This window comes from Dunckerocampus dactyliophorus, chromosome 8, assembly GCF_027744805.1.
Source record: "Dunckerocampus dactyliophorus isolate RoL2022-P2 chromosome 8, RoL_Ddac_1.1, whole genome shotgun sequence".
Classification (NCBI taxonomy): domain Eukaryota; kingdom Metazoa; phylum Chordata; class Actinopteri; order Syngnathiformes; family Syngnathidae; genus Dunckerocampus; species Dunckerocampus dactyliophorus.
Window position 1 is genome coordinate 3,220,009 of NC_072826.1, and position 20,109 is coordinate 3,240,117.

The 20,109-nt window shown below is 41.3% G+C and overlaps 2 protein-coding genes across 4 annotated transcripts; one reads left to right on the forward strand and one right to left on the reverse strand.

Annotated features, from left to right (window-relative positions):
• The first annotated feature begins 137 nt into the window (after positions 1-137).
• patz1 (POZ/BTB and AT hook containing zinc finger 1) lies at positions 138-12,230 on the forward strand. 3 transcript variants are annotated; one of them, XM_054783754.1, is made up of 6 exons: positions 138-1,662; positions 2,803-2,866; positions 2,961-3,132; positions 4,292-4,450; positions 6,123-6,320; positions 6,787-12,230. In XM_054783754.1, exons 1-6 carry the CDS (start codon positions 512-514, stop codon positions 7,248-7,250), a joined length of 2,208 nt encoding a protein of 735 aa, XP_054639729.1. In that variant the 5' UTR covers positions 138-511; the 3' UTR covers positions 7,251-12,230. The 3 variants fall into 3 exon arrangements, with proteins under 3 accessions (XP_054639729.1, XP_054639730.1, XP_054639731.1); XM_054783755.1 differs by lacking the exon at positions 6,123-6,320; XM_054783756.1 differs by lacking the exons at positions 4,292-4,450; positions 6,123-6,320 and having other exon boundaries at positions 6,787-12,228.
• On the reverse strand, positions 10,680-18,843 carry LOC129186193 (solute carrier family 2, facilitated glucose transporter member 11-like). Its single transcript, XM_054784211.1, has 12 exons — positions 18,837-18,843; positions 18,670-18,779; positions 17,892-18,052; positions 15,761-15,885; positions 15,552-15,681; positions 14,108-14,256; positions 13,250-13,437; positions 13,066-13,176; positions 11,736-11,837; positions 11,521-11,596; positions 11,310-11,437; positions 10,680-11,231 (listed from the first exon to the last, which is right to left on the reverse strand). Exons 1-12 carry the CDS (start codon positions 18,841-18,843, stop codon positions 11,058-11,060), a joined length of 1,461 nt encoding a protein of 486 aa, XP_054640186.1. The 3' UTR covers positions 10,680-11,057.
• Positions 18,844-20,109: the final 1,266 nt, after the last annotated feature.

The window sequence follows — 20,109 nt, forward strand, 5'->3', positions numbered from 1 at the left end:
CCTTTAATGAGAACATTACGTTCACCAAATGATTATCTGGGCATTTAAATTGATGGGAAGATAATCACCTGAAGTCAACTGAGGACCAGCCAGGGCGACATGTCGATTGTCGAGCGGAAGTTGTTGGGGGAGGGGCCTTGTGTCAACAGGAAGAGGAGACCGCGTCTTTCATATTTTCTCATACCTTTTTAAAACACCCCTGAAGCACGTCTATGTTGATAATGTGGAAGCGAGACGGGAATCAACTAAAAAAACAATTGGCTCAATGGAAACCTTTCAGAGTCTTCCGGACATCAACCCCCCACCCGTGAAGAAAGCAGGGTTCAAAGTTCACAGGAAGCTGGGGGGGCTGCCATCTTTAGCTTACTGCTAGCGCTAGCATCTGAACGTAAAGGGGGGTTGTTGCTAGCTAATCGTTAACTGTTACCTAACCGACGGCTCGCCTCTGCTAGCTACCGTCCTTTCTCCCACCGTGGCCGCTCACGACCCTTCGCCGGTGGATGAATTCGGCATGGATAAAGTAGCGGAGCCGTCTTGGACTTCTTCGTACACCTACCAGGTGAGCAAGCACAGCGCCGAGATGCTACACAACCTCAACGTCCAGAGGAAAGATGGAGGCAGGTTCTGCGACGTGATCCTGCGCGTCGGCGAGGAAAGCTTCCCCGCGCACAAGGCGGTGCTGGCGGCGTGTAGCGAGTACTTCGAGTCGGTCTTCGGCAGTGGGGGTGACGCCAGGGAGCTGGAGATGCACACCATCAGCCCGAAAGTTTTCAAAGACATCTTGGACTTCGCGTACACGTCAAGGATTGTGGTAAGGCTGGAAAGCTTCCCCGAATTGATGACAGCTGCCAAGTTTCTGTTGATGCGCTCCGTCATCGAGATCTGCCAGGAGGTCATCAAACAATCCAATGTACAAATCCTCGTCCCCGCATCAAGGGGAGGAAACGCCAGCCTCTTCCAGGCCGTTGGATCCACGGAGCTGGGCTTCACGGTCGCCCAGCAGGAGGACTTGGTGAACGGGCTGCAGGTGAACGGGCAGAGCTTTGCTAACAATGGACTTGTGGATGGAGGTGGACTCCTGGAGGACGCCGCTGAGGGATCGATGCACATCCTCCAGCAAGTCGAAGGTCTACCTGCTGTAACAACGGGAAGCTCCTTTCATCACGGCACCAAGCGGGGAAGGGGGAGACCTAAGAAGGCAGGTGGGTCAGAAGAGCCTGTCCCCTTCAACCACAACACACAGAAAGACATTGTCCTCTTCCCGTGCGGGGCTTGTGGCAAAGCTTTCACCGAAGCCTCCCGTCTGAAGAACCACGAAGCCCAACACGGAGCTACCATCAGTGGCCGCTCAACGCCCGGTAACATAGGGATGCTGGGCCAGGAGAACGGGGAACATTTCCCTGGGGACCTGACACTGGACAACGGTCGTAAGAGGGAGAGGACGCGGCGGCACGTCGGCTGTGACATTTGCGGTAAAGTCTTTCGGGATGTTTACCACCTAAACCGACACAAGCTGTCGCACTCCGGGGAAAAACCCTATGCGTGTCATGTGTGCGGACTGCGCTTCAAACGCAAAGACAGGATGTCATATCATGTGCGCTCCCACGACGGCTCGGTGGGAAAACCGTACGTGTGTCAAAGTTGCGGAAAAGGCTTTTCCAGGTGAGTTTCACTTCATTTTGTGACGTCTTTGTTATGGTTGTGTCGTTAAGAGGAGAGCTCATCTTGACACCAGCGAGATGTGGTGTCGTTTCACTGGTTCACATTCGTTTTAGTTCGACCCATAATGTTACTTTCGTGTGTGTTGTGATATATGTTGCTACATAATTAGTTAAACCAGCATATATGCCATTCGAAATCTGTATTTTTATCTGGTGTTGTGTTTTGCTTTCAGCTACACTAACCACTTCTTCAGGCTCCCAATCAGGGCCGCTTCCAAACTCTGCACTGCCCCCTGCAGGTGTGGAGGTCGGAATCACAGTGTAACTTTACTTTTTGTGGTTTCATTTACGCTCAACAAAAATATAAACGCTACACTTTTTTTCCTCAAATTTTAATGATCTGAATTAAAATAGCTCAAACGTTTGCCATATACCGAATAGGCCTAGCTCTCAAATAATGTTCACAAGTCTATCAAAATCTGTGTTACTGAGCATTCATAATTCATCCACCTCACAGGTGTGGCATATCAAAATGCTAATTTGACAGCATGATTGTAGGCATGTGGCCACTCCAAATGGTACAGTTTAACTATCAGTCAGTAACTGGTGTGACCACCATTTGCCGCAAATATCGGTGACATGAGGCGAGTATGCTGGCCATGCTACAAGTGGGATGTTGACGTCTGCATTGACACACAATGTGAACTGCACAGTACTTCGGGGTTATTTCTCAGTTTTTTGTCAATATTCAGACAATAAGGAAAGTGACACTGATTCAAAATCAGAAATACTGTGATTGATTTTTATTTAAGTGCAATTTTTGCTAAAAAAACAAAAAACGAAAACAATTCTAATTCCTAAGACTAATTCCATTTTATTTTCATTGTTTTTTTTTCTTTTTTGTTGTTTAATTTATAATGTTTGTTTGTTTTGTTTTTTTAAAGATCTTGACATTCCAATTATATGGTTAAATACTCTTGAGAAATTAAAGTTTATTGTTTTTGATACTGTGTACCTGCATTATTATGCCATATATTATCAAGAAACAATTGACTGGTAGTTAATTTTTAGTCACAGTTGTTGATCTGTCCATGTGTTTTTGGAACAAAGATTAAAATAATATATATAATTTACCCTCCAGACCAGACCACCTGAACGGGCATATCAAGCAAGTCCATACAACAGAGAGACCCCACAAGTGCCAGGTGATATGCAGAGTCCTTATACAAAAAAAATATTAAGTTAATGAGTTTTTAAACTTTTGAAACTTTAACACTTGTGTTGTTTCCTCTCTTGCAGATTTGTAATGCCTCTTTTGCAACAAGAGATCGCCTCAGGTCACACCTCGCATGTCACGAGGACAAAATTCCGTGCAAAGTTTGCGGCAAGTTCCTCCGAGCGGCCTACATGACGGACCACCTCAAGAAACACAGCGAAGGGACTCACAACTACTGCGGCATTTGCAACAAAGGTAATTCAGTTCACACCCAGTCACAAGCTCGAGTGCAGTATGGTGCCACTGAAAAGCTTACACAACAAGCTCTGCTTGGGCCATGATGGACATTTACTTCTGTTGGTCATATCATGACCTCATCGAAAGCCTCTTTTGCACAGAGATTGCTCAAAATTGCAGCATTGGAGCCTCAACAGAAGACTCAGCATTTATGCGTCTTTACCTTTTGCACAGAACCCAGCGAAGGCGAGATGTTGCCGAAGCTTTTATTTAGTTTACATTGAAAAAAGGCAGGAAAATGCCAGCTTTAGCAGGCTGTGTGAAAGGGCCTTAAAATCCTGCAGGGCTCTCTCTAGTACATTTTACTGACCATTACCATAAGCGGGTAGTGTCCTTTTATTCAAGCTCATAAATTGAAAAGTTAACTCTTTTGATGCTCACTGAATTAAGGTACACGGAGGTCACATGCGATATGCTGGCTTTTCACGGGATGTCATGCATGATGGCTATGTGCAAATTTGTTGCCAGTTCTTCATGGAAACACTAGGGGTCTCAAACTCAAACTCAACCGAGGGCCACATCAACTATTCACTCAGGAATCATGTTTCAACCAAGTGATTAACTCACCAGCAAACACGAGGTCATTACTCAACATAACAGTTTGACCTACAGTGTCACAGAAGAAATAACGCTACAACCATCACCCAACTTAACACACAACAGGTAGATGGCACATACACAGGGCAACTGCTACTAGCATAATAAATAACAGTTATGTTAACTCTGAACATGTAACTTTACAACGTTTTACAAAACAAGTGCCACAAAGCATGCTGGGAAGAGACGAAATGTGAAGTGGGGGTCGCGAGTTTGAGACCCCTGATTTATGCTGCTTTTCCTTATTGTTATAATGACTTTGTGTGGTAAAATGCCATTTGTGCCAAGTTAATATGCAGGATTGTGGTATAGCAAGGATGACACCTGGATGCATAGTTTAAAGGACATCTATTTGACGTTTCCTCTAGGTCGTTTCATTCAGTCAATTAGTAGCGTTATTTTGGTCAAACCACCCCAGGCGACTATGGGCTGATTGTAGACAGCCTCTGTTTACACCACACCCTGTCAAGGCCTTGGAGTTTGCAAACGACTGCCTTGTTTGTGCTCTTCTCGGTCGCAGGTTTCTCCACTGCCTCCTACCTTAAGGTGCATACAAAGACGCATCATGGCTCTCCACTGCCCCCCTCAGCCACATTGCACACCTTTCCTCAGCCAAGCGGGGAACTACAGATGCACAATGGCATCCCTTACCACATGGGACGCCAGTGCTCAGTGGAAGGCAAGCAGCCGCCCGGCCCATCCCCAAACATTCATGTATCTGGCTTCTTTCACTGGTTGTGCTGCTTTAAAAAAACATCAAACAGTGCTGCTGCATCTTTGTTAAACACAAGGCTGTGCTACTCTGAGCTTGTCACTCACTGCGTACGTGTGTGTGTGTGTGTGTGTGTGTGTGTCCGTGTGTGTGTGCGTGTGCACGCACGTGCCTGCGCAGGTGAGGAACATTCTGTGTTACATCATCTGGAGGTGTCACAGACCTTTGGGCAGATCAAGTGGTTCTGTGATCAACATTCAGCAGTTAATGCAGTGGTTTGGACCTTCCTGTGAAAATGGCTTCCTAATAATAATAATAATAATAATAATAATAATAATAATAATTATGTATAATATAAAAAACATAATAATAATAACCATGTGGGGAGTTTTCCTGTCTGTGTGTGCGTGTGTGCCCAGCATGGCCATGGCTGCATATGGTTTGTGTGTCTTCTTGGCTGGTCCATTGCCAGGTTGTCCACAATGCACACTATTGCATGTTTGGTCATACTGCATTCTCTATTGAATGAACAAGACCCCAAAGAACTAATAGCACAGGGATGGTTACGTGTGCCAAAGTGTGTTAGAAAGAGCTTGTTTTTACATTGCAGTATCTCACAAAAGTGAGTAAGGCCTTTACATTTTAGCAACCATTTCTTCTCAATTGACAACACCTATAGAAATGAAACACTAACTCAACACACAGCCATTATTGTCTGTCAACACTTCACAGTGGGGCATGCCCAAATTGTGTTCTTAGGCAAGGAGTTGAGAAGACCTGCACAGATTGTGACTGTAATCTTCTTCCGTGATGACATCACGGGTGGAGAGACACCTTGCACTCCTCCATCCTCCTTCCTTCCACCCCACCTGTGGGTGGAAGGGTTCAAGTGTGGAGGAGCCATACTTGGCCCCTCCATCACCTCCATCTTCATCTTCCTCTGTAAGGGCATCTTGGTGGTGTATTTGGGCTGCAGATCACAGTACATGTTGGAATTCATGTTTACCTCAATGAATCACAACTCCCCAAGTGCCGGCAGCACTCATGCAGCCCCAGACCATTTCGCCATCACCACCATGCTTGACTGTATACTGTGTATTGTGTGACACAGATATCTCTATTTAGACAATAATGGCTGTGTTGACTTATTTTCAGTGGATAGTAGTAAATCTATACTATTATGCAAGCTGTCCACTTCTATCCAAGTTTATTGTCTATAGATGGTGTGTCTATACTGTAATATAAATGTTTGCTGAAATGTGGAGGGTGTATTCACGTTTGTGAAATACTGTAGCTCTGGATCTATGTTAAACAAGTAATCCATATGGCTGTGTACGAGTGCATCATTAATGAGCACGATACTCCGGCATGTTCTTGGCATGTGCATCTTTATTATGGGATGTAATTGTTACTGTTAAGTGAAAATGATGATGATGATGGTAGTGTCGAGGCAAGTCTACTGCCGACATATTTTAGTGGTTGTGTGATGATCCCAGGAAGGTTGAAGGATTTTTTGGGAAGTGAAACCTTTCAGTTTCCTGTGGAGCATGTTGTGTTTACAGCCCTTCAGACGGTAACTGTGTCTCTGTGGTGGCCTGTTATGTCTATCCTTCCTCTTCCCGACTGGGTGCTGTTGTAGACGCCAGTCGACAGCTGGTACTCTCCTCACCCGAGACAGGGGCTCGCTTTCACGGACCTCCACTCCTCCCCCAGCCATGCCCTCCAGCATTGGGCCCGCAGCCCGAGCTGCTTGTAGGGAAGCCAGGCGGGGCTCCGTATTTCTGGGAGTGTCGCTCTGGTGGGGTGCCCGCTTTCCCTGTCCACGGGCCTGCTGCAGGTCAGTACAGTCCAGCAGGAGGTGGGTGGGGTGGGTGCACGATGCTTGACTGGCCTAACATCACTTTCAGTGGATGAATGGACTTTAAGTGAATGGTTTCATGCTGTAGCCATGCTTCAAGGAAGTCATCTCTACATGTCTTCTCACTTAAAGAAGGTCCAGTTCAGTTTGCCACTGTACGGTTCGGATCAGTTTAAATTAGCTCCGTGAATAGCTATTTTTGTTTTTTTTTGCTAGTTTAGTTTTTGGAAATAATTAACAAGGTGGCCAGTTAATGTGTCTAACTGCGACCATGTTATTAAAGAGTGAGGTTTGGACTCCCTTTACCATCAAACACACAAAAATGCAAACCGTACCGAACTGAACTCAAACATACTGCTTTGTTAAAGAATCCAATTGTCCTAATGCTTCTCTTCCTTTACTTTCCCCTCTTTCCTCTCATGCCCACTTCCCGTTTTTACCTTAGATGGGCAGGAAAACGCTGACAAGTGTCCTCATCTGGATTCTGAAGAATCGGATCCTTCATTTGGGGAACTGTCCAACGGTGACGAACTGAAATCTCCACACAAAACGGACAGGCCGGAGCTGGACGTGCCGTCTTTAGCCTGCAACGGAGCCTCTGCGGGGGGCCTCAGCTCTCCGCAGGGTCCCAAAGCCAAGACGGACCCCGAGAAGAAGTTCACCTGCGCCATTTGCGGCCAGGCCTTCCGCACCAGGTCCTACCTCAAGAAACACCAGCACAGAGTACACAAAACCCCCAGGGCTCAGGTGGGCTCGGCGTCCAGTTTAAGTGAGCTGACCCCCTTCTCGCCTCAGCAGAGCATGTCTCTGCTGGAGTCCTTTGGCTTCCAGATAGTCCAGTCGGCTTTTGCCTCGTCGCTGGTGGACGCAGAAGCGGGTCAAAGCGGAGTGGACTTTGGAGGGAAGTGATGCGCTCAGTCTGCCATGTTCCGTACAAAGCCAGGTCCCTCCGTCTTTGCCTCAAGACTACTTCTCTTGCTCAATGTGTGTATTTTTGCCAGACTGCCATATGATTCCTACTTTTTCTACATTTTGGAAAGTGCATACACGCTGTTGTAATTATCTTTATAAAGGCAAAAAAAGACATGGCGCATAGGATGAGACGTTAGTTGTTTTTGTTATTGTTTAATGGGCTTTCACATGTTTCTGCACATGTGATGACTCAACGGATGCATCCGAGTACTGTTGTGTTATCGTCTTGGCCTTCAGAACAATGGGCAGGGCTTGATTGTTTGTTTATTTATGATGTCCTCTTTCACCGACAGGACGCTGTAAATGTGTCCAATGCAAGCAAACACAAAATCTCAGCATGTTTCACCTTTGCTTGGGTCATGAAAGAAGTGCAAGCAACCGACAGAAGACGAAAGTTAAAGGCACTTTTTTTTTCTTTTTCTTTTACTTTTCAAGCACATTCTCCAGACATGCTTGTCAGAATCTTAAATGTAGGCATCGCTGTTCCCTAAACGACGACAGTGTTCCCCATTCTTTGTGCTCCATCCATGCGTGTTCCTTTATCGAGGACCAAGGTCAGCTAGATGATCAGTATATATATTTTATGAAATGTAAATTCTATTTTATTAACTTATTTATGCCCCTGCTTTTTGGGTGCACTTTTTTGTTTGTTTGTCAAGTTTTTGTCAATTTTGAAGCTCTTGTTCTAAGTTATGTTAGATGGGACGTGAGCGTGTGCACGTAGTTGCGCACCTTTCACACAGAAATACCATAAAATCTGCTCCATAACAGTTGATCTGGCATTTAATCACCTGTGCCTTTTTATACAGAACACAGCCAAGCAAGTCAGTAGAATTACCCATTTGACAGAAACTGTGCCGCAACAGCACAAAGTCGACTGGGCAATTTTCCGCCTTTGAGGGTAGTAACAGAGGCGGGATGGTGCCAGAAAGGGTGGGACAAGGGTTAGACTCTCCCGCACCAGATGCTGTCATTACGGCAATATCCCGCTGTGCCGGGTTCTGTCAGATCTGCTGTAATGGCTGTTTTGCGGCATGTCTGCGTGAAAGGGGAGGTAATGGCGGTAATGTAAACAAAAAGGATGTGATCCAAAGGACCAATCATAGACACAAGTTAGCCATCTGTGTGACATTCTCTTGAAGGTAAAATGAGCGTTTTCTACTGTGTTGTTTCATGGAAACTCGCAGGATACAATTTTGGAAGTATTTGTTGACAAAATCCGACCTCCTGCTTAGTTAGAAAGGATGACAAAGTGTTCCTGATGCAACTCTGGAGTGTTTCCTCTTTGAGAGTGTGTGCGTGTGTGTGTGTGCGCGCGCACGATGTTGCTCTTGTTTTGATTAGAGTTTCTATATTATTTATGCTTATATAGTGAATTGTAACAAGTGTATATACCATCTCATAAATATATCTAAATATTGAAGCAGTGTGTCACTGGTGGATGTGTACATAAACAATGCATTTTGTTGTTCTTGTCTGTTGTGTTAGAGGCTTCTTGAGTTATGTTCTTTTTGCTGTTTTGTGTGACTCCATTAAGGCTTGTGTTGTTATTGGAGGGCAAAGTGAAAGATGCTTCACTCACATTGGTACTCAAATGTAAAAGATGTATTTTTTATTCTTTGGCTTTCTGCTTTTGGTCTGTTGCAAAGTGCCTTCCAAATACTGACTGTGCACATCAGTGGATTCAAACGTCGTCTTTGGGAGAATTGTACCGTGACTTGCAATGAAACATTCCTTTTTTTAATTATTTAAATTTTACAGAATACATATACAGAAAATGTACAGTACCTCTTCAATACACACGCATACACAAAGCTTTTAAAACATGTGAGCTACATGTTTTGTTCTTTGGACATATTTCAGTATAAGCATACTTTTCTACAGTATAGATCTTTGTTTTTGTACTCTGTTACTGAGTCTCTCTTGTTGCCACAGAGATGACAAGCCAATAAAATGCAATGGAAAAAAGACATTGGCTTTTTATTTTGAATTTACATTAAAACACTAAACTATTTCATCTTAATATTTTAAGCACCTTTTTAGTTTGCAGTCATGCATTACACATTATACTTGTTTATACTTATTATATTATACTTATTATATAAGTGAATGCAACAACACTAGTTTTTTAGTATCATGACCTCAAAAAACACCACCCAAACGTAAAAGTAATAATAATAAAATAAAAAAACTATACCTTCAACGTATGAAATGTGCATTATCTTTCAAATCAGCGCTCAGTTACATGTTTTTAATTGTCCGTATGTGTTATAAGGAACACACCACACCCGTGCGTCTACCACTGCATGAATAAAACTAACACCTGTAAATCAATAGGAGTATTCTGCGAAGCTGGTCTAGTAGGTTAGCGAGCTGTGTTGAGTGGAAAGCCGGACGTGCGTGTTCAGCGAAGGTAGCTCTCTTTTAAAGCAGCTGTATCGCCATGGTAACTTAGGCTAAGCTCATAGCCTGGTCTGGTCCAGGGTATATCCAGGCTTTCATCTTAAAATGGGCTCATTTATTGAGGACTGACGAGGTTCCCGAGGGGACATGAAAAAAATAAAATAAAAAAGAGCATTCCCTGATGATATTATCCATCTATAAGCGAGATAGACTTTCAGCCGAGGGAATACGCAAGATATGCTCACGCGAGCACCAGAAATAAAATGCAATATGAAATATTGATAATTAATGTTAGCAGATGTAAATGTCACAGGGGTTCTTGCGTGAGTACTCAGCCCGTTAGTCTTCTTATATTACATTATTTGCTGGAGAATAAACACGGAGGCACCAATCAACTGCATTAAAACACTTGTTTTATTATAAAAAAGGAAAAACATGTAAAAAGTCGCCACAAAACACGTCACACGCAAAACACTGCCATCTAGTGGTCACAACGCGATACAGCAGAGAAAAATATTCCGGAAACTATAACATCCAAAATTAAGTTGTTGCTCCAATGTATTTATTTTTTAATTGGATAAGTGTTAATATGTCAAAGTTGTGCAATGTTGAGCGTTGACAAATGGAAAGACTAGTAGGGTATAGGTTTTTATTATAATCAGCGTTAACTTGCGCATTCACAGGCTGCATGCTGGCATGCCAGCTGTCGTCCCTCGCTGTATTGGCGGCGACAGTCTCGCTCTTAGCGGTCATAATCTTTTGGGAACTCCTCATAACGCTCCATAATAATTACTTACTAATTTCTTGTAAAATACACTGGCTGGCAAGTAGAAGCAAAATCATATGACGTTAAACGCCCCCTTTCCTGTGAGCGCGCACTTAGCGAGCCCAAAACCGGACTTGACAAAGCAAGTTGGCAACCACCGTCATGGGACCAATTAAGTCTCATTGCTTATACCCCCAATAACTTCATGTCCAGTTGTTAAACAAGGTTTAAAAACATGAGATAGTGTCGCTCATTTCTTATGACACCAACCAAAAATCTCACTTTTACTAGCCCACACACTGAGTTTTTGAAAATCTCCACTCTGGCTGAAGTCGTGGCCAATTACGCAAATTAGTTGATGATGTATTCTAGCCCCTCCCCTTGCACCCCAAGTCCACATATAGATTGCAGTATTGTGTTCAAGAATGGAGTGAGATGTGTTTTTCGGAGAGGAAAAGCATGGATGGGTTTTCCCACATATGAAAGATTTGGAATGCTGACTCATGAATATGTGGGGATCCACTGTAACGACATACATGATTCCAGAAACAAGTCAATAAATACTTGGTCGGATGTTACAACTTAGTGGCCAGTTCAATGTCTCTGTTCTTGTAATTGAGTTTGTTGAAGTCCTCCATAATTTCCACCATTGTCTTGCCTTTGGTCTCTGGCACCAAGCAGATGAGGAAGGCCGAACTAAAGAGGCAATAGACCACAAAGATCAGGAAGCAGTATTGGCCCAGTCCCTCCTGCATGGACACAGTGCAAAGCAATGTAACACCAGCGTGGTGACTTGTAGAACGAAGACAGTGATACGATGGTCTCACCACCACGTAGCTGAAACACATGCCCACGAGGAACAAGCTGAGCCAGTTGACGGTGCCGCTGATGACGAAAGCGGCGGGACGCCATGCTTGCAGGAAGAGGTCAGAGGGAAGAGCCATAGTCACTCCAGCTGGGGAGAACAAATGCATATTTACATATTACCATGCACTTCAATTAAAAAGAGGGTGTTCATATTTGTGGAGCAGAACTTACAGGGCCCAAATCCATACATGCAGATGACACAAAAAATCAAGGCGATGTTCAAATACGGGATCCATGAATACATATCCTGCAAAAGAACACTTGGCATGCTAACATATAACAGGGTAGAAACTACAGTTGAAAATGTTCTAAGCCTCTTCATACAGTATATCTACTGTAGTACTTGGCTGTATCGTGTAACGAGGTCAAGGTGGGAGAGAAGATACCTTGATGGACAGCATGGCAGTAAGAAGAGCCATGGTGACCCCCATCATTAAATAGCCATAGCCCATCAGCTTTTTCCGGCCAGCACGGTCTATTATGAAGCACTGAAGCACAGCCAGGAGGAAGGCAGTTATAAAGCATCATGCATGGTCTTATACTGTATACAGATACAGTATAACTTGCTTCTTCCTGCAAACATACTGTACATACTGTAGCACATTGTGTTTAAATGGCATATAAGATTAGACAGAGATATGATTGGACACGTCAGTGTGTGAATGACTACACAATATTTACTTCCCTGCCTTTCTCTCCCCTTAAATATGTTTGTTTTAATGTAGATTTTTTTTCTACATCATCAATATGTGGCTTGTCACTCATTTTCTTTTCATTTTCTGTTATTTTCCATATCCTTTGGTAGGAATTTTCTCTTTAAATTTACATCTTTTTTAACATGATACATTTGTGGATTTTTTTTACAGTTTGTAATTTGCTTTGATAGGGATTTTATTTTTTGTTTTTGATATTTTGACAATATTATTTTGTTTGTTTGTTTTTCTTTTTTTTCAAATAGATGTATTCTACATCCTCAGTGCATGGATCATCTTTTTGTTCTTTCCTTTGATAGGGATTTTCAGTTTAAATGTTAATTATTAAATATTTTTTAACTGTTTAAATATTTATTTATGTATATTTACTTAAAAAATTGGATTTAGATCTTTTTTGCATTATTAAAGTGTGTATTTTCCCCATTTGTTATTTTCAAAATTAGTAATTTTCATGTGTAGACTGAGTTTAATTTTCCCCAAATATTTCAGATTTTTTTCCTTTTGTAACTGATTTTTTTTACATGGAATGGACCACATTTTTGGAAGGGATTTTTTTTTTAAACTGTGGATTTGGCCCATTTGTTTTGATTGAGAATTAAAATCATTTTTTATTATTGTCTAACTGCCTCAAAATTTCCTCCACCTTTTTAGTTTTTTGTCATTTTTTTTCATTTGATGGGAATTTTATTTTAAATTTTGCTCTCTTTTTACATAATCTGAGGTGTATTGTCACAAAATTGATTTATTTTTGGCCGTAGTTTTTTTGTCCTTTAATTGTTAAAAAAAAAAACATTTTACGGGGTCAGTTAGTGGATTTTCACAAAATGATTGTATTTTACCATTTTTTAAAACATATTTGTTAGTAGTATTTGGGTGGCCCTGAACAATGCATGATGTTCTTATGTTTCAAGTACATGGGCCAGACGTGGCCGTCAAAGAGGCCGGGGGGGGTCTGGTACCGTGTAGTTCCTTGAGCACCTGAATATCGTGATGAGACACTTACACACAGCGTCACAGTGATGAGCTCCATTGCTCCTAGCCCAATCGCCAAGTAATGCATCTGCTCCTCTGGCACTCCTGACTCCCGGAAGATGTCAAAGGCGTAGAAATAAAGCTGGAAGAGAGGCTTGGATGACGCAAAGCATTTCAACTACGGCCTAAAGGAGCGTGCAAGTAAAGGTATCTACCGCATTGATGCCACAGAACTGGACGCCAGCACAGGGGATGGTCAGAGTCAGCAGCTGCCACCTGACACAGCGATGAGTCAGCACGTCCTTCACCGTCTTAGCCGGCTCGCCTCGGACGCCCTCACGCTCCTTCTCCATGTCTTCCAGCTCCAGCTTCAAGTCGTCTTCCTGCCACAGCCACTGCAATGCTGTGACACAGGAAGGACACTCGTCACATAACGTACATCAGTGTGGAACAGAATCGGACTTTTATTAACATTAGACAAATGCTCAGTGACTTATGAACAGTTGGTTGCTGAGTCAACAGACGTTTTACTTGATGGCGGCCATGTTTTTCTAGGGGTGCACGATTATTATCGGCCCGATAATTCGGAGGAATTATGACGTCATACAGATAAATCCAAATGCTCCGCGATGAGGGGGAAAAAAATCCATCGAACACACAAAAAAAGTTATCAGCCACATGAAATGCCAGCGCCGCTTTGAAAAGTGCAAACGTTTTGCCAGAGACCTGGACCTAGACAAATTTTCACCCTTCAGGCGTAGAAGCGTAAACGTTCACACGCAAATGCACACAGTCATGTGTATGCGGTGTTTGCAGTGCAATACTGCCACCTAGTGGCGTTCTGTTGGTATTGTTGGAATTAATAAGTCGGGTAAAGTATTTATGTTAGCGTCTGCTGCTTTGGTTAACTGAGACTGTTTATGTCCTTGATTTTTAAAATCCTATGTCACATTGAGTTCCATTTGTGATTCTATGGTTATCATCACCTTCCTCTTTCCTAATCATCTTTTGGTACCCTTCTCAAAAACACAAAAAAAGATGCTTTGGATCCACTCCCTGATGTGTTCACTCACCTTTCTTGCCACCTTCAGAGTCTCCTTTGTCGATGTAAAGGTACCGAGGAGATTCAGGGAAGAAAGAAAGCACCACAAACTGCACAATGGCGGGAACACCGCTGATGGCCAAGAGGAAGGGCCACATTTCCTCAGCGCCCATTATCTCCCTGGTTGGACACAGTGGAGGACATGTTATGTTATTTTCTCTTTGAATGCTGAAACCTTCCTCTTAATGCTGTGGTCTGCAAAATGTTGAAATGGCACGTAATGGCATCACCATTCCTCTACAGATTTAAAACAAATTTTGAACAAAATGTGCTTAGCATTCTGACCTTGTGAGCTACTGTTTATCTCGGTCCAAGCACATACCGCTTCTGAGGTATTGGAGACAACAATAATGCGAGACAATAATGGATAATATCGGATAGAAATGATGTCCTGGCATTGCCCGAAGATCACAGCTCTTACAAAGGCCACGTTTCTGCCACAGCTGAGTTCCGTTTTTCACAATAAACATGACGCCATTCCAGACCAGCTGTGTGTCTAGCGCCACCTTCCACACACGCACCAAAGTGTACTACTGCTACAAGAACCACAATGGAGGGGACCAAAAAGTGGATTTTTTGGGTACCTTTTACAGTGAAAATGCACTAAAATGCCTTAAACCAGTGGTGTCCAAACTTATTTGATAATATATCTAATCAATAATACACGTATTTTATCTTTACAATATGCAGAGGACCGATAACAATGATCTGAATGCCAAAAATGGCTCCTGAGCTGCACTTTGCACACCCTTGAAGAGACTGCTGTGTTCTATCAGTCACAAGGAGATGGATTTGCAGAGTATGTAGTAGGGGTGTCACGAGGCACGAGATGATACACGACATTGGGTCTGCGAGAAGGAGCCAAGATGAGGTTTTGACATTGCTTTCAAGAAAAGTACAATGTAAAAGATATATGACAATGTATTGCAATCTACTCATTTAATTTCTACTACGTTGCACTCTTCTGCACTCTGTGCATATGCTAGTGGCCCCGCCTCCACCCGCTGTATGACTGACAAAAGGGCTCACTACGTTCATGCCGTTGTTCTATGGAACAAATGCGCCAAGGTGCTGAAACCAATGCACAGAGTGAACTCTCTTCCTGACTGTTTGGAGGCGGAGAGACGAGCAAAACAGACGTGAATGCTCATGGCAATATACTGCATTGGGGCCAGCGAAATTATCGACTTCAATTTCATTTATTGTGTGGTTAATTAATTTATCTACAAGTATTATCGTCCCAGGCCTAGCGCCCATGAGACTATTTTTTGTCTGAACAAACAGTCTCGCCACGTTTTATTCTCATGAGATCTTGTGACACAAGATCTTGTGACAGCTCTTGTAGCTAGGCATTGCTATGATATGCTGTGATGTTCAGTATTAAGCATCAGTCCGTTTTTGAAACTACTTCGCACTTGATTCCGATGATTTGACCCATAACCTTCCCGAAAGCGATAAACATGGAGCTGGTGAGGGTCATGACGCCTCTCAGTTCCTTTGGAGAGCTTTCACCCAAGTACATGAGATGCACGCTCACGCCAAGACCTGCACACCAGAAAGAACAGTGAGGATGCAACAATTAAAAAAAACAAAGCAAAACATAAAAATGATCATCATAACGTACCAACATTGTATCCGAAGAGAAAGCGGCCGAGCAAAATCATCTCAAAAGACTTGGCCATGCGACTGAAGAGCATGAGCAAGGCGGCCACGACGGCCACCACGTTGTTGAACAGCAGCGCTTTTTTCCTGTGAGACAATATTTATTTTGTGCTACACCGTCATCATCACGCACACTTCCAATAAATTCATTAAACGCTGCAAAGCGGGTCCATAAAATCATTAATTAATTAGTGAAATAACTTATTTAATATTTAAATAATTATATGTTAATACATGAAATGAACTGGTATTTTAATTGATGAATGACACATTCCATAACACATTTGTGTAACTATTTAATTCCAGTTTTATTTAATTCATGACACATTGAAGTGTACAGTATTCATTTATTTCATTCTTTCCCATTTGATACTTCATGTTATGGATTTGTGGCCTGCAGACAGTTTTTTAGTAGCCCCCTTGCATACTTGCATAATGACTTGTGTATGTGGCCCTCGCTGGAAAAGGTTTGGACACCCCTGCCTTAAGTGGTCCTTTAAATAGCCTCACTCATTTGACTCATGACGTCAGGTCATCTTTCCAAAAACTGTGTTGAAAAATGATATGTTAATGTTGTTTTCCACTTCCACTTCCACATCTTTTAAAACTACTTTAGCCTGAAATATAAATATACAGTACATACATATTGAATTTGAATGATATTTTGTTTTAAGACCTTCAAGCAGGGGTGTCCAAACTTTTTTCAGCGAGGGTCACGTGCTGAAAAATGAAAGGATGCGTGGGCCACTTTGATATTTTTTATCAGATGTGCAGAGAAGTTATAAATATTTCAAGAAAAAAAACATCTCATCTTTGTGATATAAATGAAAAAGTCTATTATTAGTATCAACTCCGATCTTTGGTCTTTTTTCCCATTTTTGCTGTTGTTTTATTAATTTTCCATATATTTTAACTTTCTTCTTAAATAATCTTTGTACATTTTTTTTAATATGACTTTATTCCCACAATATTAAAACTTTTCCCCCAACCTAATTTTCCAAAACATACAAAAAAATATTTTAATATAAAATGAAATAATAATTTTTTGGGTCGATAGAATACGACTTTTTTGTCTTGATATTTTTTCTTTATTCCCGCAACATTACATCTGTTTTTTCCATGTCAGTTTTTTTTGTTTTGTTTTGTTTTTCCAACAATTTCAACTTTTTCGCCTTGTAGTTATGACTTTATTTGCTGTTTGTTTGTTTCTTGTGATCTTATGACCTTAAACAAAAACAATCTTTTTCTTTAATATTTTAACTTTATGCTACTGAAATGACATTTTTTTAATATTATGATGTTGGTCTCGTAAAATTACAACCTTTTCTTATAAAATTACAACTTTTTTCTCTTAATATTTTGACCATAGTCTTTTAAAACTGCTGCTGATTTTTCCATTTTTGCTGTTGTTTTATTTTTTCTTGTTAAATGATATTTTTAGAATGTGCCGCAGGGACAATAAAAAAACAGGCCTCACTTTGGACACCCCTGCTTTAAACGTTTACATAACTCCACTGTTTTTCTATTGGAAAAAAATAAAATAATTTCCATAAAATACATTTAAAGGAGCATTTGATCCTTCTTCTTCTTATTATTATTATTGGCAACATTGATTTTCATGCATTGTTATTTTTTATACCATATGAGATTAAAAAAAGAGCTCTTCTTACAGACAGCTATAAAAGGTGAGAAATTTTGCTGCATGCTTTGACTGGGGAAAAGTGGCGCCATCTGGTGGACAAATATAACAATTACAACTTAAAGGCCAAGCTCGGGCTTTGATACTTTTTGCATATTAAAGATGCTAAATGCAATCCAATGTAGGTCAGTATATTATAAATATTACTGTAATGTCTAATAATATATGTCATTATTAATCAATTAATCATTCAATTGTTTTTACAGTATGCTGAGGGCCAATGAAAAGCAAACTGCAGGTGATCCCCGGGCCGCACTTTTTATGTTACGTTAAATGTAGCATTCAATTTGTCATTTTCAATGGGACAAATGTGTCAAGTTTTGTTTAGCTTTGCTATTTTAGGCTAGTTTAAAGACCAGAGAATTCTAGTGTTCAAAAAAAGTATTCACTCTACCGGCCATATTTGACGGGCAGACTGCCGCTGTGGACGGCGCCGAGCCACGCCCCCAAACTCAACACAGCCACGATGAAGGACCAGATGAGCTGGTTGGTGGAGTCTTCTATGGGAGTTTGGTACCTCAGCAGCCACGTGTGGTTGACAAAAGCTTTAACGTGCTGCAGAAAGATACAGAAATGTGGAAAAGAGAAAGCCGATTTTTTTACCCTTTAGGGCCACCGTACTGCAAGCTTGTAATGTGGGAGTAAACCACAAAATTTCACCTAAAATTTGATTTAGTATTATTACGTATGTATTAGAGTTTCTTTGTTTGCGGACACTTCTTCTTCCTATTGAAAGGGAAGATATGTCCAAACTTTTATATTAATATATTAATTAGGGGTGCACGATAATTATCGGGCTGATATGAGGAAATTATAACTTTAACTATAGCTCTGATAACCTATCATTTTAAGAAATGCTCCAATGAGGCGGCACTGTGCGGGCGAGCAAATCAAGCGCTCCTTTTTTCTCCTGCCTGTGATGTTAATTACAGTAAAGCTTTATTTCCAAAAACAAACACCGCCATGTCAGATGTTCAACTTCAAACCATTAAACAAGAAGAGAACAATTAAATAAAAGAAATATGTGATGCAAGCGTAGACATGAGCCTCATCATGTTCGTACAAATAAGTTGAAGTTGATGAAGCGCATCTTTCCTGGGTGATGTCATCATTGTGTTCTACACGAGAGAAGCAGACAAACTCCTTTTTTCTGCAAGTGAGGCACGTCTCACCTCTGCTGGAGCAGCAATGGCCGACACTTGGATCCCGTACTGGAAGGAGCCACCGACCCCCAGCGCCACGGCCAGTAGATAGAGTCTCCAGTATTGCAGCTGACATGACAACAAAGCAGAGTTTAGAGATTACATGTAATGAGACGTGACTTTATCTTGTACCGTACCTGTCATGCTTCACTGATGTGCGCTTAATTATTACAACTTTTGCTTGTTCTTCTCACCAGCGTGACCATCTCATTGCTGTGCGGTGTGCTTACACATACCATACACCCCTTCATTAGTATTCATCCATTATTTTGATATTACTATTCTTTTCAAGTATTTGTGTGTACATACTGTAGTACTGAATGCACCCGTATATAAGATGACATTTTGTCCCTAGAAAAAAAGTCCTATTTGTTGATATCGACACATGCAGAACAACAGGTGGCGCAAAACAGCTCCCCCCCCCAAGCTTGTCAGAGCTTTTCTTCCTGTCACTCACGCACACACTAGTGGAAAACGTGTCTCAAAGGTGGCCAGGAAGTTAGCAAATAACAGAGGAAAACGTCTGACGCTAAATCGAAGACAATGCTGATCAACGAGGCAGCGTCATCAAACGACTGCATGTTGTAAACATGATCAAAAGGAAATATGTCTTTTTTGTGTCTTTGATTTTGTTTTTGAAATATTTTTCCATAAACAGGTCTTGAAAAAGATGAGTCGCCTTATATTTGGGTCAGTATGGTATTTGCTTCTATGAAATGTAAAATGAAAGTCCACAATGTAGTCATGCTTTTATTGGAGATGGTAGATAATATCGGACAATATTGGCATAAAATGTGGTTTGCATCGGGTTTCCTGCCAATAATATCGGCATGTGAGGGGGAGTAAGGCGTCTTCCTTTAATGCTTTTAATCTAGTCTGTTTTCTTCATGCTGTGTTCATGCCTGACATGCTGAAGGAGCCCAGTTTTCGCTGAGCGTTTTATATTTCGCACTTTACTTTGTTGTGATGTTTGTGCCGCATAAAAATGTGCAGCTTTCCAAATAGTGTCATGAGCAACATTATCTCATTGGATTCTTATTTGGGAATTTACTAAGACTGACCTGTTGTGTTTGTTGATAGTAAGATAACGTACATGGTCAGGATTTTTTTTTAATGACTATTCTGTGTAGACAAAATAAAAAATAAATGAATAAAATCAATAAATATGGCACTTTTTCTGTAATTTGCTTTGCTTATTGATAAAAATAAAATAAAATAAAAATGAAATAAAAATCACTTTTTCTGAATATTGAAAAAAATAGAATAAAAATACATTTAAAAATTAATTAAATAAAAATAAAAAAACTGCACAGCTAGTACAACAATACAATACAACAGCTAGTATTGCATAATGATACAAATAAAATTAAAATTAAATTAAATTAAAAAATCACTTTTACTACACATGGT

What these genes read in the sequence shown, in the direction of transcription:
- patz1 (XM_054783754.1), top strand. Translation starts at nt 512, where the DNA reads ATGGATAAAGTAGCGGAGCCGTCTTGGACTTCTTCGTACACCTACCAG. An exon ending in TGCGGAAAAGGCTTTTCCAG is followed by an intron (nt 1,663 to 2,802) that starts GTGAGTTTCACT and finishes TTTACCCTCCAG; the next exon opens with ACCAGACCACCTGAACGGGC. An exon ending in CTGCGGCATTTGCAACAAAG is followed by an intron (nt 3,133 to 4,291) that starts GTAATTCAGTTC and finishes TCTCGGTCGCAG; the next exon opens with GTTTCTCCACTGCCTCCTAC.
- LOC129186193 (XM_054784211.1), bottom strand. An exon ending in CTGCCCGTCAAATATGGCCG is followed by an intron (nt 15,886 to 17,891) that starts GTAGAGTGAATA and finishes ATTGTCTCACAG; the next exon opens with GAAAAAAGCGCTGCTGTTCA. An exon ending in TGTGTTTCAGCTACGTGGTG is followed by an intron (nt 11,232 to 11,309) that starts GTGAGACCATCG and finishes GTGTCCATGCAG; the next exon opens with GAGGGACTGGGCCAATACTG.